At 36.8% G+C, this 15,854-nt stretch overlaps 1 protein-coding gene across 17 annotated transcripts in view; it reads right to left on the bottom strand.

Annotated features, from left to right (window-relative positions):
• LOC132788369 (uncharacterized) overlaps positions 1–15,854 on the bottom strand; it is a 62,125-nt gene that overhangs the window by 22,963 nt on the left and 23,308 nt on the right. For 10 of the 17 annotated variants that reach the window (XM_060795779.1, XM_060795780.1, XM_060795781.1 and 7 more), the window contains exons 3-8: positions 2,891–3,925; positions 2,558–2,578; positions 1,874–1,962; positions 683–757; positions 351–415; positions 64–284 (exon numbers count right to left, since the gene is read on the bottom strand). In XM_060795779.1, the coding sequence (XP_060651762.1) occupies positions 64–284; positions 351–415; positions 683–757; positions 1,874–1,962; positions 2,558–2,578; positions 2,891–3,915 (1,496 nt within the window). In that variant the 5' untranslated portion in view covers positions 3,916–3,925. The remainder of the gene's footprint in view (positions 1–63; positions 285–350; positions 416–682; positions 758–1,873; positions 1,963–2,557; positions 2,579–2,890; positions 3,926–15,854) is intronic. The other 7 variants (XM_060795776.1, XM_060795778.1, XM_060795777.1 and 4 more) reach the window with 3 other exon arrangements.

Raw genomic sequence — 15,854 nt, 5'->3', positions numbered from 1 at the left:
TAAAACGTAGACATGGCGAATAAATTTATGCATATTTCGTGCAAAAGCGAGCGGCATACACACCTCATTGCGTACGTAATGGTCCCGTTCCGAAATATTCTTAAAGCGAAATGCATTGGTATGATGGGATCCTTGAAATCGCCATGCATAATGAAGTACGTGTCGGGCGTCCAGATGCTGTCATGATGATGCAAAGCATTTAAGAAATCATAGTGCGACTTATTGCCATATTGCAGCCGTGGATCGTTCCATTGCTGATTCAATAGAAATTCCACTTCATATTTCTGAAACAGTAAAAAATATACATGAATTACTTTTGAAAGTTTTATTCCAATATTAAAAAAACTCACCAAGCTGCTTTCATCGGGCGATGCTAAGCTTAAAAGCAACACATTAACATTTACGGTCAGCGTGCCTGAAAGATTTATATGTAATAATTAATACGCAATAATATAAAGTATTGTCAAATCTTTAGTGCTAAAATTAGAGAAATCAAGTATACGCAACGTCAAACCGAAATGTGATTATAAGAGAACACTACAGAAATGAAATCGAGTGGCAAACTGTGCTAGCTATAAAACATAGAATATACAAAAACGAAAACAACAACTGTAAGTTCAGTTGATCAGCTTGAAATATTTTGTGGATAGTTTCTGTGATTTGTTTAGGACATTTCACCAACCGCGATTGTGTGGTCTCCGTGCATTTTGATTTGTAGCCATATCGGGCGATTGCAAACCACAGCAAAAGTCTTCATCTGTAAAATTTAATGGAGATGGCTCTATACAAAATAGTCTATGTAATTGACATTAACTTGTTTATTAATTAATAGCAAAAGTTATGAAGTTGATGGATAAAAATTGAAAAAAGATTTTAAACGTTTTAAAAAATTATTCAAAATGTTAGTTGTTCATATATTTATATATTTTTTATTGCAATTACTGTGCAAGAATCCATTTTGTTGTATTCTAAATTAAAGTTAATAAGTAGCTTGGGTATTAAAGTTTTCTTTTCACTTCAAAAGCATTAAGTCAGTTTTTCTAAGAAATGTATGCCTTAATAGAAGATGTAAAATCATGTTGAATGAAATAAGCAAATGAATCCTTTAAAAGCTCTTTTAAGAATTTACAAATTGAACTTTATTATAATTTATTGATTTATGTGATCATTTTAATATCGTTATCTTAATACATTTTAAAGACCCCGAATAATCCTTACTTGATTTCACAGAAAGTTCAATAATCTCAATGAGACATAAGTTTGCCTTAAAATTAAGAGCAACTTTTAAACAACTGCGGTTACATCTGCAATGTATGTCTTAAGTTCTCTGACAGTATTGAGCTTTTAAATTTTATAGCTCGAAAGAATAGTCATTCGCAATGTATAATTATTGTGAAGCACATAAACACACAGCCCGAAATGTAATTACGCTACACTTATGGCCAGACCAATGCAGAACATTCGACTCATGTTCTTAGTTTCCTCCTTGCCCCTTTCCCTTTGCCCCCTTTGCTAAGACAATTGCAAACGTTCTTTTGTGCACTTCGAGCCAGACTGTGGCCATTAAGTTTAATTGATTTTATAGTGACCATGCGTTGTCTTTGTCATCGTGGCACATTGGGAGCATTGGGCACATTACAAACATTGAAAATGACTTGTCCCTGCAACGTAATTCTTAATGACGTCAGAGATACAAAAAAAAAAAAACATTCGAAAGATAGAAAAACAATAAGTAGTAGAAGAGAGATAACATTATTCTTATTGCAGTTGCAGTCGCATTGAAGACACTTAGTTAAATTGAAAATTTAAGCTTGAGACAGAGAGAGAGATAAAAAGGATTAAAGATGGAAAATGTTTGCAATGTTTTACTTACCATTTACAGGCGGCAGTAATCGTTTATCATAGCGTTTTTTCTCGAGTAATAAATCTAATATCTCCTTATCTGAGCTCGATTCATCGAATCTGTGTGTGGCAAAGAGTAAAGATTTTGTTGTAAATAATTGCATTGTTGCAAACTTCAAACATTGTTAGTATATCTCAACACAATAATTTATAAAACTCTCAGGACAACAGTTGTAAGAGAAAGTTTTTTGTGATAAAAGTCAACGTAAAATTGTTACAATTTAAATGCTGCCAAAAGTTGTTTAACTTATATGAAATAGTTTACTTTTGAGCTATGGACTTAGGATTATTTACACAGAATATTGGCTGCTTTTAAGAGTTGGAGGAAACGTATTATTTCTGCTAAGTTTTGAGTTAGTTTTGTGTAACTGTAAAACTTGAAAAAATTAAAAAGCATTTACAAAAAAGTGATTAGTATTTTGCTTTTATAAAAGTCGAATAATCTTTTGATAAAACTAAAAAAATATAATAAATATTTTTCAATCATAAATATTGTACATTTTAATTTTCAAATTTGGCTTTAGGCGAGGTAAACCAAAAAAATGCATGCAATTGACAGCAAACTGAAAAGTAAATTCATTACACAAATTAAGTGTGTGTGCTTTGTTTAGTCATTTTTGTTGTTGTATGTGCTGGTGTGGGTGCAAAAACTTACTTCGACCAATCGATGCCATGACTGAAAGAATTTTAAAAGAAAATAAATAGAAATTTTTGTGTATAAGGGTTACAGGCAATACAAAGGTACAGGTATAGATACAGATACAGAGATACATTTACATATTCAGTTATAGATACAGATAATATACAAGTTTCGATAAGATAGTTAATGGCAGATAGAGAGACTGAGACAAAAAAAAAGACAGATCTTAGATACCGTGTGTTGGAAGTGTAAATGAAATAAAAAAAAAAAGGTATTGTCTTCTTTTGAGCTGAACTCAGCTTTTACGGCAAAGAGGGAGGAGGGGTGTGGAATGTGGGTGGCACTTACATGGGATGCTTGTCAAGGGCACCCGTCTCCGATTGTGTGGCAGCGGCCGTGGATGTGGTGGTCAGATAGCAGAGCATCAGTATTACACTGGATGCCGCATAGAAGCTGAACGATTGGCTATAATGTTTATAATGCTGGCCCAGATACTGATAAGCGGCAGCCGATGTGGCGCTCAGATTGGCTAAAATGGCGGCTGACATGGTGGCGGGTACGACGGCGCTGGCGACATTGTCCGACAGACATTGCCACGGCCGATAGGCTAATGGTTGCTGTTGCTGCTGCACCACGTCCTTCTGCTTTTGCTCTTGCTGCTCTTCGTTTGCCGAGTTACGAGGCGTCGCTAAGGCAGCTCGCGCATGCAGCAACATCTCGTGCAACCGCAGACAGGGTATGCCAGCCAATGTTGCTGTTGTTGTGGCTGCTGCAACCATTGTTGGTGTTGTTGTTGCTGTTGTTGTTGGTGTTGCCAGCAATCCCTTGTTGCGACGCCCATGATCTTGACGCCTTGAATGCCGGCGACGACGTCGCCGCTGTTGCTGCTGAAGCTGCTGCTGCTGCGGCTGCTCATCTCTGTTAATCTCTGGGCTGCGACTGTAGCAATTGGTGCAAGTTATTTGCAAATCGTTTGTTGCCTCAATATCGATTGTTGGCGTTGCTGCTGCTGCTGCTGCTGTTGTTGCTTCGATTGTTTCGTGTGTCGTCGCCAACGCGTCCTTGTTATCCAACGCCACTTGACAAAACTGTTGTTGCTGCTGCTGTTGTTGTTGCTGTGTCGCTAAAAGCACTTGAGCTGTCGCTTTTTGATGTTTGCCGTTTGCTTTTGCTGTCGCTGTTTGCGTTTTATGATTTTGTTGATAGTTATCCTTGATTTGTATGTCCTCTGCTTCTCTGCTCGTAGTTGTTGTAGTTGTAGTACTTCCTATTGCTGTTGTTGCTGTTGTTACTGAGGCAGCACATTGATTTCTATTTGGTTGTTTTGTTCTTTGTTTGGGCTGCTCTCTGGCTGCTTCAAAGGCGCAGCCCATGTTCCGACAACTGCAAGTAAAAAGCAAATACAAATAAATGTAGCATACTTTGCAGCGCCATTTACATCTTAAACTGAACATTAGGAAGAATGAAATGTGTGTTTTATGGGGAAATATCCATATTGTCGTAAAGATTACTGTTAATAGAACTATTAAAGAAAATACATACATATAAACAAAAAAATAATAGAATAACTAAATATTAATGAAAATAATGAAATTCACAGGTTCTAATTTTTCAATAAAAGCGAAGCAGTGCGGTATTATTCTGAAGGCATACCAAATTAATATACCGAAAAATACCATATACCAGAGGCTTTATTTGGTATATAGGTATTCTATTACATTCAAAATATACCATATACAAAATATACTATTGTCCGCAAAAGCAATTAGCAAATAAAGTATTATTCTGAAGGTATACCAAATCAATTTAATGAAAAAATAATACAATAAACCGAAGGCTTTATATGGTATATCGATATACTAATAAATTATAAATATACCATGGAGTAAACAACATACTAGATAGTCGTTTTTCGCCATATAAAATTATTTCTTAAATAACTTTTACAATAACACTTTTACCGATATTATTATAAAACCACAATGCAAACTATGTTAAATCTTTTTAAAAGCTTTAGCTGAACTGCACCGTGTAAGCCGATTAATTTGTAAGAGAGAAACTTATCTCTAATCGAGCACAAACAATACATGCATTACACATTTGTATGTGTGTTTGTGTGTGTGCGTGGAGAGCCAATAAGGAAATTGAATTTTTGCGGTTTGAATCTTGTGGTAGCTCTAAAGGTTATTTTTGTGTCATTTCTTTTTTTGGTGCATGTCAAAACAACGACTTGGAAAATTGAATAAGAAAAAATAAAACGAGTAAAATTCTATTTTCTGCTCTCTATGCAGGGCATGAAAATTACATTGTCTGTGAACATTTTGTGTTTGCCATGGCCACAAATGACAACCGCCAGCAATAGCAACAACAACTACAGCTAAGACTACAACTACTCCACCTAGAAACTACAACAAGTGGCAGGCAACATGCCACAACATGCGATCCGAAAAACAACAAGTAAAATCATTATAAAAATGCTTTGCTTTCGCCCATTGACAGACTGACGACATTTTGTTTGAAGCTTTCGTTATATTGACTTTTGTTTTATAGAATTCATATATATATATAAATCTTGTTATACATTTGTGTATTTAGATATGTATTTGTGGCTTAGTTCGTTCTAGCTTTGGCACTTGGCACGCAGTTGGGTTTGACTTAAACGAGGACGTTCCAAGTATTGCATTTTGAGCTTCTTCAACAGTTGCAAAACTATTTGCTTTTTGGTGATAAAATAGCTAGCAACATTTCTTGCAGAGTGTGCAAGGAAATGTATAATGGAATTTAGATTGCAGCTATCCAATTTCAAAAGGAAATTACTTCCGAATTGCAATGGATGACAAATAAATTAGAAAAAAGAAATTCCACTTTGAATGGGAATTGGTTCTTCAAGTCTTTTTTAATTACGAAAGAATGTGAATTACTTCGATCACTATGAAAATATAAATATTTTTGTGTAATATTACAAAATTCAAATTAAATATTCATTGTTTGACATTTGCAATTCTTAACTCGCATTTTATTGTTGCTATCAAAGTATTCTTTTGAATTCTTTGCCACACTAACCACAGTACAAATAACTTGTTGTTGTTTGCTTTTTCCTAACAACTTTGGAATGTCGATGGGAAAAACAGACAGACAGACAAACGGACGGACGCATGTAAGGATAAGATATTCAAGCGCTAAAACACATCCTGTAAAACCCATTCAAGCCACTCTCTCGATGGCTGCTCAGTGGCTTTTGGAATGTGTGTGCTACACTCGTATTCAGCCATACTGCGAGCCAGCTTCATTATACATTTATTTGATTCTTACGTGACTTTGGCTATAAAGCACAAAAATAAACCAACGACTCGGTGAGTAAAAGGAGCTAACAAATTTTAATATATACTCCGTATTAGCCTTAACAGTAACAACAACATCAAGGATTCCACTTGCTCTATGAATATATATGTAAATTGCTAGTTTCTCGACGTCTCCCATAATTCTCTGATGGGTGTCTGTGTGTGTGTGTGTGTTTCTATGCGGCTCAACAATTATTGACCTCAATCTATTTTAAGCGGTTGTAGCACGGACAACAAAAAAAAACAGCATACAGTTCTTGTTGCTGTTGTTGTTTGCACCGTAAATGTCAATTCACTTGACTGTCACGCCCAGCGCCCCCCTTTGAAAAGTTGAAAAACTTTTGGGCCTCTGTTTATGGAAGTGGCAACAAAAAAGACGAAAAAAAAATACGAAAAATAAAGATAGCTGGTAAAGTTGACCAGACATCGGTTGCGGTTGTAAGCATCCTTTCCCCTTGCCCTCTTTAGAGTCCTCCGATTGGCTTACCCCGCTTACCCAACGTCACTTACTGTTGCTGTTGCTTTTGCTGCTGCTGATATCCTTTATGCCTTCCGGACCTCGTTCTAGTTGAGGCGCATAAATTTACACAAACCACGCGCCACTCGACACGGCGGGGGACCGCCAAGTTGCAAGTTGGTCAAAGCTAATCCGTCGCCAGTTGGCAGGAAGCGGCACCACTGACAGCCAACCAACAAAACTAACCGAAAAGCCAACGCGCAATGTCCTTGCCATGGCGTCCTTTTTTTTCTGTGTCCTTTTTTTGTTGTCGGACTTGTCTCTAGTTCACTGTGCATTTCATTTCCCGCCTGGGGCAACTTTTCATATTTTATTGTTGGCAACTTTATCAGTTTCGCTCGCTTTTCGCTGTCTTCTTTTTCCATTTTCTACATTTTCAGTCAATTTAATAATTTGTTACGAGTTTATTGCACAACTATAGAGTCTTTTTGTAGCTGTTGTTGCCTATAGTTTAATTGACTTGAAGTTCAGTCAGTTTGGCTTGAGGCGTACACTGCGTATGCTTAATATTTGGTGTAATGCAGCTGTCAAGTTTAATGACTAAAATTACCTAATACGAAAATTGCCAAAATCCAATCGTATTAGCAGAATGGCAGAGTTAGGTAGTCGGATGGATTTAATTGAAAATTCCATTAAATTGCAAAAGCTGTTAACTATTTAGAGAGCGGGTAATTGGAATTTAGTCTGCTGTTGAGTTTGCTTGTGTAATTATAATTTATATTTTATTATACCCGCTACCCATAGGGTAGCTTTCTGTCTTCAGGAAAATCATGTAACAGGCAGAAGAAGGTATTTCCAACCCCATAAAGTACATATATATATTCTTGATCAGGGTCAACAGTCGAGACGATATAACTTGTCTGTCAGTCAGTCTCTCCACTTAGATCTTAGAGACTTTAAGAGATAGAGATAATCTTTTCAAGAGTACTTGTTTATCAAGTTTGTTACATATTTTTGGTACGCCTCCTTCCGCCCTTGGAAAATGCAATCCCAAATTGAAGAAAATCGAATAACAAGCGTAATTTTGAAGATATAGTCCCAATTTTTGGAATATACTATAATAACTACAGTATTTATAATTCCTGAAAATTGTATACAGATAAAAATTGTATAACTTATTTAAGAAAATTTTTGTATGAGCAAAAACACATACTTACTAAGGGTTTTAGTAGCTTTGGTTGACAATCTGGTATATTTTGAGCTCAACGGTATATTTTGAATGTAGCATATGTATATAAATATACCAATTTTAGACATTGGGTTGCTTTTATTTACAATAAGTAGCGGGTATCTCATTGTTGTCCATGGTCGACTGAAGCTTTCTTAGTTGTTTTGGAGTTAACCTTATTATTAAATTGAGGTTTGCTTGTGTTACTATAATTAATATTCTATTTTGAGTTAATCTAATATTAGGTCTGCAACTTTATACGTTTAAGTCAGAGTGTGCTAAATAATAAAGAATTCACTAAGCTGGGAGTCGTGTAATTACGCGCTGCTTCATTAAAAACGCTGACCTTTCGATAGTCATATTGATTTCACGCCCTTTACCATGTTCTGGCAAAAGGCAAAAAACTTTGAAAATATTTTAATTTGCCATTAAAATGCCGGAACATACACCAACACAACAACAAAGAGATTGCTTTTGCCCCAATAAAAACAACTATTTTATCGATTTTCCAGTTAGTTGCGGACACGCGCCAAAAACAAAAGGCAACAAACAACAAATGAGAGGAAACTTTGATTAAACCCAATTAAGCGCTAAAATGTTGATGTTTATGCAAAAGTGTAATCAATTTTTAAATGTTTTTTGTTCTGCCGTCACATTTGACTTGAAAGTGTCACCGCAAAATGCATTATAAATGAGAGTCCTTGTCATCGACTGGTAATTGAGCTTATTGAGATGCTGATGTGGGATTATTGTAATATAACCGTAACTGGTTATGTAATGCTCGGATAGCTGAAGTAAGTACTTGACCCACATTCTATGTATGATTGTGTGATAAGAGACAGAGATGGAGAGACAATTGGCAATTGCGCATACGCCACGTTGCACTTTGCTGTGACGTACTTTGAAAGCACTTCGAAGCAGCTGCAACTCCTATGCCTAATTAAATAACTCTACTTGACTGTGATGGCGATGCCGATGTCGATGTCGACAGTTGGTTCCACGAGTTCATTCGCATTTCAATTAGTGCACTGCACTCTCGATAATAGCCACGACTCCACCCCAACACACTCTGCAGAGACGTTAAGCCCTTTAAGTCGGAGCTTAGGTAACAGCAGAAAAACTAGAACAATGACAACGGCAACGACAACGACAACTATGGCGACCTGTTGGGAGAATGCCAATAATCGAAGTCGCATTGTATTAATTGAAATACCAGACCACCTGCCCAGACCACCAACACATAAAGAGTGAGAAAACTCACAACTATTCATTTCCATGTTTAAACAAAAAGTGAATCCATTGAATGACATGAATGATATATGAAAGTGTGTGGCAGCCGCCTTACGCCTTTACTCTGCTCGGGCAATGCTTGAATCGCCCTGGCTAATTGCACGTAAATTAAACAGCACCACAACACATTTGACAGTTTGCGGTGCAAACATTTGCACCAACTTAACAGTGCACGGAGAGAAACTAAAAAAAGCACAAAACTCAAACACACAAAATACATATTTGCATACGTAATTTTAGAAACGATATTTGAGGTGAGAAGAGATAACATATACGTTACATTTCAGCTACGTTTTGAAATCATAACGAGATTTAATAATTTCATTATATTTAACACTTGTTACATTAGTCATAATGATAATAATGTTGATTGTTCATTCAATATTCTGAAATATTCTGAAATATAAACAACATATTGCTTGCAGACTAGATTACATTTTTAAATTAACTGAAATGTCATTTATAGACACCATATTAGATGCAATGTTTGAGGGGAGAAGATTTTCAGTTTTCAAAGATAATTTATTAATTAATTTTGTGTTGTAATTTAAAAGGTTTTTCATATTGTGTTTAATTGCAATCAAATATAAATAGATTTATTTGTTTGTTTATTGCATTCATTGCTCAAAGTCTAGCATTCATTTTTCTATCAAAATTATAATTCAATTTAAAAAAAGGAATAAATATAATTATTCTCTTTACTTTGCTTAATCCGTTTTCTATGAGTATTTTTTTTCAGTGCAAAACACAGTGCGTGGGGCTTATACTGTTTACACTTAATTGGCACAGTCATTGAGCTGGTGACGTTGTTGCAGCTGGTTGCAGCCAGCTTGCCACTTGGCCAATGACCAAACAAAAACTCAGTCCACGCCTTCGCCCCTCAATCTGTACTCTGAGTTGCTGGCTGTCTCTATCAGTATGCGTTCTGTAGCATGTGGCATGTTTCGTACGTGAATGCAGCTGTTTACTGTTAGCTGTACATACTTGCAGAATGGGGCAAGGCAGCATGGAAGGGGAACTAGATAGACCCTTGCTGAATTGGGAGGTATTTAAGAAATGTAAGCACAGCTGCAACGTCAACTGCAACGCCAACTGTGCAACATCAGCAAAGTCAATTGATGTTCATGTTGCTGGTTTTGGTTGCAAGCTGGCCACCAACAGGAGATGCTTGTGTGAGTATCTGTGTGAGTGCGTGTGTGTGTGGTATGCAACACTTCTTGTAAAGCGATTTTTCCCATTGTCAGAGCCACAGTGAATTGTCGCTCGAGTGCAGTTCGAGTGGGGCTTAAAACTGAAATGCACTATACTCGATAACAGTTGGATACTTTTTTGCAGTACATTGTAGATTCTAGTTCGTTATAAATCGATATTCACTGTGGGGTGTTCATTTAGCGAAATAATTGTTTTAAATAATTAAATTGCGGTTGCTGTCAAAAACCGCAGTTTAAAAGTAGAGTGCATATAAATTGATAATGCTCGAATAATATTATTATACTACCACTACTCGTTTAAAATGTGAAGCAAAAGCGGTCACGCTTCATTTATCGATTAGGTTAAGTAATTAAAAAACTTTTAGCATAAACTCAAAGGTAGCCAACAAATCAGATCGAACTTCTGTGCTGTTCAAGTTTTAATCGCTTTAATCACTTAAGGGCACATATTCGGAATCCTTTTATTCGTTGTATGTCACATTTTTGACAGTTTTTGTGAGCCTAAAATATTTAACATTGAGCGACATGCATGTGGGTGCTTTTCTCTCTTTCTTTTCATTCTCCACTCTTCACTCTCTTTTGTGTTTTCCTCCATTGCCAGCTCTTCTCGTCTGTCACAGCCACTTAAATTCCATGCATCATGGGAAATTTATGTGAATAAATTACAATAAAAACCTGGCACACTGTAATAATTCAGATTAAAAAGTATTTATACACATGACAGCGACTGCAAGTGGAAGGAGCGAGAGAGAGATAGAGTGAAAGAGAGAGGGCGAATTGCCAAAATGGAGGGTCACGCGTCTGTGTGTGCGTGTGTGTGTGTACGTCCATGAGTTTCCGTCCAGTGTGGCCAACGCTGATTTCACCATAATAAATTGACATTTTTTGGACTGAACGAACAATGTTCTCCCAAAAGTGCCACGCCGTCGGAAACCGAAATTGTCTATACTCGTCTGTCTGTCATTTCAGTTTATTTTTACTACTGTTTGTTTGGTTTATTTCGATTTGTTTCCTTTCCTTTCCTATCGACACTCCCAGCTTTATGAATGAACTGAAAGTTCATAGGAAAATCTGCTTATAGCTGTGGGCCAAAAAGGGAATACAAGAATTCTGAATCAAATAAATATTATGTGATTTATAGCTTTGACAAGTCCTGATGAATAGTTGAGTTCCGAGCGGAGAATGTACATAGAGAGAAATGCACTTAAATCAACTTTAACTTAACTCACTCTAACTTAACTTAACTGAATAATGGAAAGGAGTTTTCATAATCAACTAATGAATATTTATTGAATATTTTACAGGTAATAGGTATATTATGTAGTAGTAAAATGGGAAAGAAGCCTTCTCATGTCTAAAACATCATAATGAAACAACATTAAATTGGAATTCAAACATGTTTCTTGGAGATTTATTTCTTTGGTATAAATTCTTCTCTTTCTATGTGCTTATGATAAGCTTTAAATATGGAAAATTTTATTGACAACTGTTTTGCTGTTTCTTTTTGTCATAGGCTCAACTATGCATAGCCGGTGCTGCAATTTAGCATAAGCTATAAAATCGCTTGGTTGCCTAACAGCAACAGAAGTAGAAACAACAAGAACAACAACAACAAGAACATCATAAGGATGTGCGGCAATAAACATTGAAATAACAAGTAGCAAAAGCACATACAAAAAGCAACGACAAATAATTTGGCACAAAAGCAAATAAACAAGATAAGCAAACAAACACTCACAGATAGAAAGAGAGCAGACAAGACAAAGCAGCAAAGAACACTACAAGAATGAGAACAACAACAACAAAAACAACAACGATAGCAGAAGCAGTGACAACAAACAGCAAGAATGATGACGACGACAACCAAAACGTGGGACGACAACAAACAGAAGACTGCGAAGACACCGACAACGACGACGACGACGACAGCGACAACGATGAGAAGACGACAAAACGAGCCGAGTGGCAAGCACATAATGAGCATAATAGCTGTGTTAGGGTTGCCGGCGGGCCAAAAGGGTGAACGGAAGGGGTGGCGGGGAGGTGCGAAGAGGGGCTGTGGAGGAGAATGAGGCGTCATGTTCATATGAGAGTGCCAAAGAGCTTTCTTTACCAAGTGCCCATTCAAATTAGGACAAGGCGGGTAGTAGAGGCTAAGAACTAAAGTAATAAGGTAATAGGCATTATAATCTTTATATTATATTTTTTCCTTCTTTAAGTTCTTATTTTGATATCAGATAATAAATTTACTTTAAAGTTTTAATTACTTGTTCCCAGTCTACACTGATCAGCGCCAATTTTAAAATAAATAAATTAAAATTTAAAAAAGAAATTTTTGTATTTTATTTTTTGTTAAAACATTAGGTATCAGGTATAGGAGAGAAAGCACTTTCAATAAAAAGTTACTACTGATCTTGTATCAAAGTTCTCAATGTCAATAAGATATTTACTTTATTCTATTGGCTATTAGTTATTATTATTTTTATCTGATTTAAGAAAAATAATTTTTATTGAAACTAATACTATACAGTCCACTTGCAAATAATTAAAATAAAATTTAGAAAGGTAAATTTTGTGTTTATTGAATAGTAAAGTTTTCCTTAAATGTTCTTATTAATAAAAGTAAAAATTCCTACTTATCAGCTCATTTTATCAGCATTTCTGCTAATAGAGTATTTTCAAATATTTTTCCATTTTTTTTGCCAAAGAAGTATTTGCTAGTCGAGCACGCTCAACGTCTCTTTTCATACTTGTTGTACGTTGTTGTTAGTCTGTGTTTGACTATGCCATGAGTGTGTGTGTGTGTGTGTGTATTTTGGAAATGGTGTGAGTGTGTGTTAAAATAAGCGCCACTTTACATGCACACAGACAGTGTGCCTCTTGCATTGTGTGTGTGTGTGTGTGTGTGTGTGTGTGTTAGGGGCGACCCTCGATGCAACTGGCGTTACCCTCAAACAAGTTGCAGCTGCTTTTGCATTCGCAGCTCACAGCTCACAGCTCGAAGTTCGCAGCTCGCTGAGCTAGCAGAACATAAAACGAGGGCAGACACACGTCGCCAACCATTTAAACTAATCTTGAGGCAGTTTATTTATATATCTCAAGGGGCGCTCCAGCTAACAATGGCATCCTTGAATAAGATATACATGCATATATAGGAGGATGACATGGCTATAGCCAGCACTCGTCGCTAAGCCCAGGTAAACTGCAGAATTAGGCTATCTTCCATGAGGGTGATTTCGCTAAAGCCACAACAAGGTCCCAAAGACAGAAGGGTTATAGCTATGCTCCACTTTGAAAAAATAGGAAAGCTGCATGAGATGTGTGAGAAAGCAGAAGCGTAATGTCTGTTCTCTATTTTCCAGCTGTTTTTAAAATGATGAAAAAATGAATTTTTGGCATACGTTTATTTTCAAGTTTATTTCAATTTTCTTTAGCTTTAATTTTACTTCTTTAATGCTGTCTGCTATCTTGTATTTCCTTTGCGACCTTCCCGTAATATTTTAGTATTTTATTGAGCACTTCCCCCCTAGCTTAACTTTTCTTAATTTTCCTTTTCCTTTCGCGAAGTAGTAAGTACCTTTGTTAATGCATCAACTGTGGCGTATTTCGACCCCACTTACGGTTGACTTACTGTGTGCAATTCAATAGCTGAAGAGATCATGCTTGAGTTGGCTTTGCCTAAGTAATTCCCCATTTGAGGCTATTTAATTTCTGTATAAATATTTTGCCAATGGCCACAAATCTGCGGGTCATAAAGCCGCAAGGACGACGCCGCGACAGGAGAGGACAGGGGCCTAGGACACGCAGGCAGCGCTTAAGCAGCTGGAACTTACGAGGAGCTCGCCAGAGCTGCATGCCTGAGTGAATGTGTATTAAAGCAACCGGAAATTAAACACACAAAAGTTTTCTAAGACTTTGCCAAACACTCACACACATACACATTTCAATACACACACACACTCTCGTATTATATACACGTGTGCAAGAGCTTGTTAGTGCTTTGCATTTTTGTGGTTGCTTCGTTTTTTTTTGTTGGTCTGAAGAGGGGAAGCTAACGAAACTTTATCAAAGCTTCGTCCGTTTTTCTATGCATTTCAAGTGCGCGCTTTCAAATTTCGTGGTTTGCGTGTGCAAGTGTGTCTAAGTGTGTTTAAGTGTGTGTCTGTGTGTGTTTGGGGCCGTTGAGCTTTTGTGCCAGAAAATTTGCATGTCAATTGGATAAAGCAGCAGAAAACGCAAGAGATCGGTTCAGAAGTTTTTATAGTTACAAAAGGGAATAATTCTTGATGTTTTCCTTAATACAGCATTAATATCGATATGCGGGAGAAAACAAAAGCATCTAAAAATTAAATACTACTGAGCACCTCAATTAAAAACAATCAGCAGAAGAAAACAACATGTTGAAATTGAAATAATTTTCTAAAATAAAGCAATAAGGGTTTGCACTTTAGCCAGCACAAGATAAGCCTAAAAAACCAATTTAGGTAATGAAATTATTCCATACTCTAGCTCCAAAAAGCCAGCCATACTCTAATGAGCATTGTCTACCAGCATTTTTTTGGCAGTGGCCACTCGAAAATTGTCGACAACCCTATTAATCCCTTGGTGAATACGAGAACGCAGGCATACACACACACACACACACACACACACAGACTTACACAGACGCCACTTGGGGCATCACGTGAGGCGTCAACTCTTAGACAAAGATTGCTGCGAGGCTGAGAAGGCAGCTGCGATGATGGCCCTGGGAATGGAATTCCCTAACATGTACCTTCTGTCTCTGCCGTTGGCTTTCGTTGCCAGCAAATCACTTAACACAAAAAGGCTGACGACAATGCTGGTTCATATGGCCATAGCAACAGGCAGTCTCCTGCCTGTCTGTCTATGGGACTGTGTTTGTCAGCTTTGTTATGCGTATGTGTCTGGCTTCTTAATGAGCTGTTGAATATCTGTCATGGGGGCTTTGGAAAGGCTTTTTGGGCCCCGACAAAAGACAAAGCAAAGTCATCTAATCAGATTCATAATAATGCCTTTGTTTTGCAACTTTTATGATTAACTATTTATAGATTACAAATTGCTTTGTTTAAGTGATAATCTGTTTAATTGGCAATTGACAAACTGTTGGCTTAGTTGAATAAATGTTGAATAAGTGTTGAATGAGTTTTAAATTAAACGAAATTAGTTGTAAATGAGCAAATAAAAGAATAAATTTGTTTACAATACGTGATTGATTTTGTACATATTTATGTATATTTATGATAATAATAATTATCCCCAATAAATATGCTGTAAATGCAAATGAATTTACTAGGCAATTTTCGCTCACTCTGCGTATGCGTAATATTAGCGCTCCACCCTGAAAGTATATGCTGTCAATTAAGAAGCGCTTTAGCCTGCTTTGCGTGCCGAAAACCTTGCTTAATATATATCTATTGCTTGATTTATATTAGCACCACACACAGAGATATAACACCTCAGGGTCGAGATATAATCCACAAATCACTTTAACACTGCGGAGACCTCGGGAAAATGCTTCCTCAAAGTTCAATCAAACGAGTTAATAACTTCCGCAATGTGGCCCAAAATTAACCATCATTTTCTGCTGCCAGCACACTAAACTGACCCATTACACCGTTTCCTCGCCCCTCTCTCTCCCTTTTCCCACGATTTGCTTCCTCTTCATCAGCGTACAGTGTTTCCCTTTGGCGATTTGGTTTATGCGCTTCAATGGGTCAAAGCTGGACGTGAGATGTGAGACAGTTGGTGATGAAAGAGTAGAGAG

Source organism: Drosophila nasuta, chromosome 3, assembly GCF_023558535.2.
Source record: "Drosophila nasuta strain 15112-1781.00 chromosome 3, ASM2355853v1, whole genome shotgun sequence".
Taxonomy (NCBI): Eukaryota; Metazoa; Arthropoda; class Insecta; order Diptera; family Drosophilidae; genus Drosophila; species Drosophila nasuta.
Note: the sequence above shows the minus strand (reverse complement) of the source record. Positions and strands in the feature narration are given on the sequence as shown.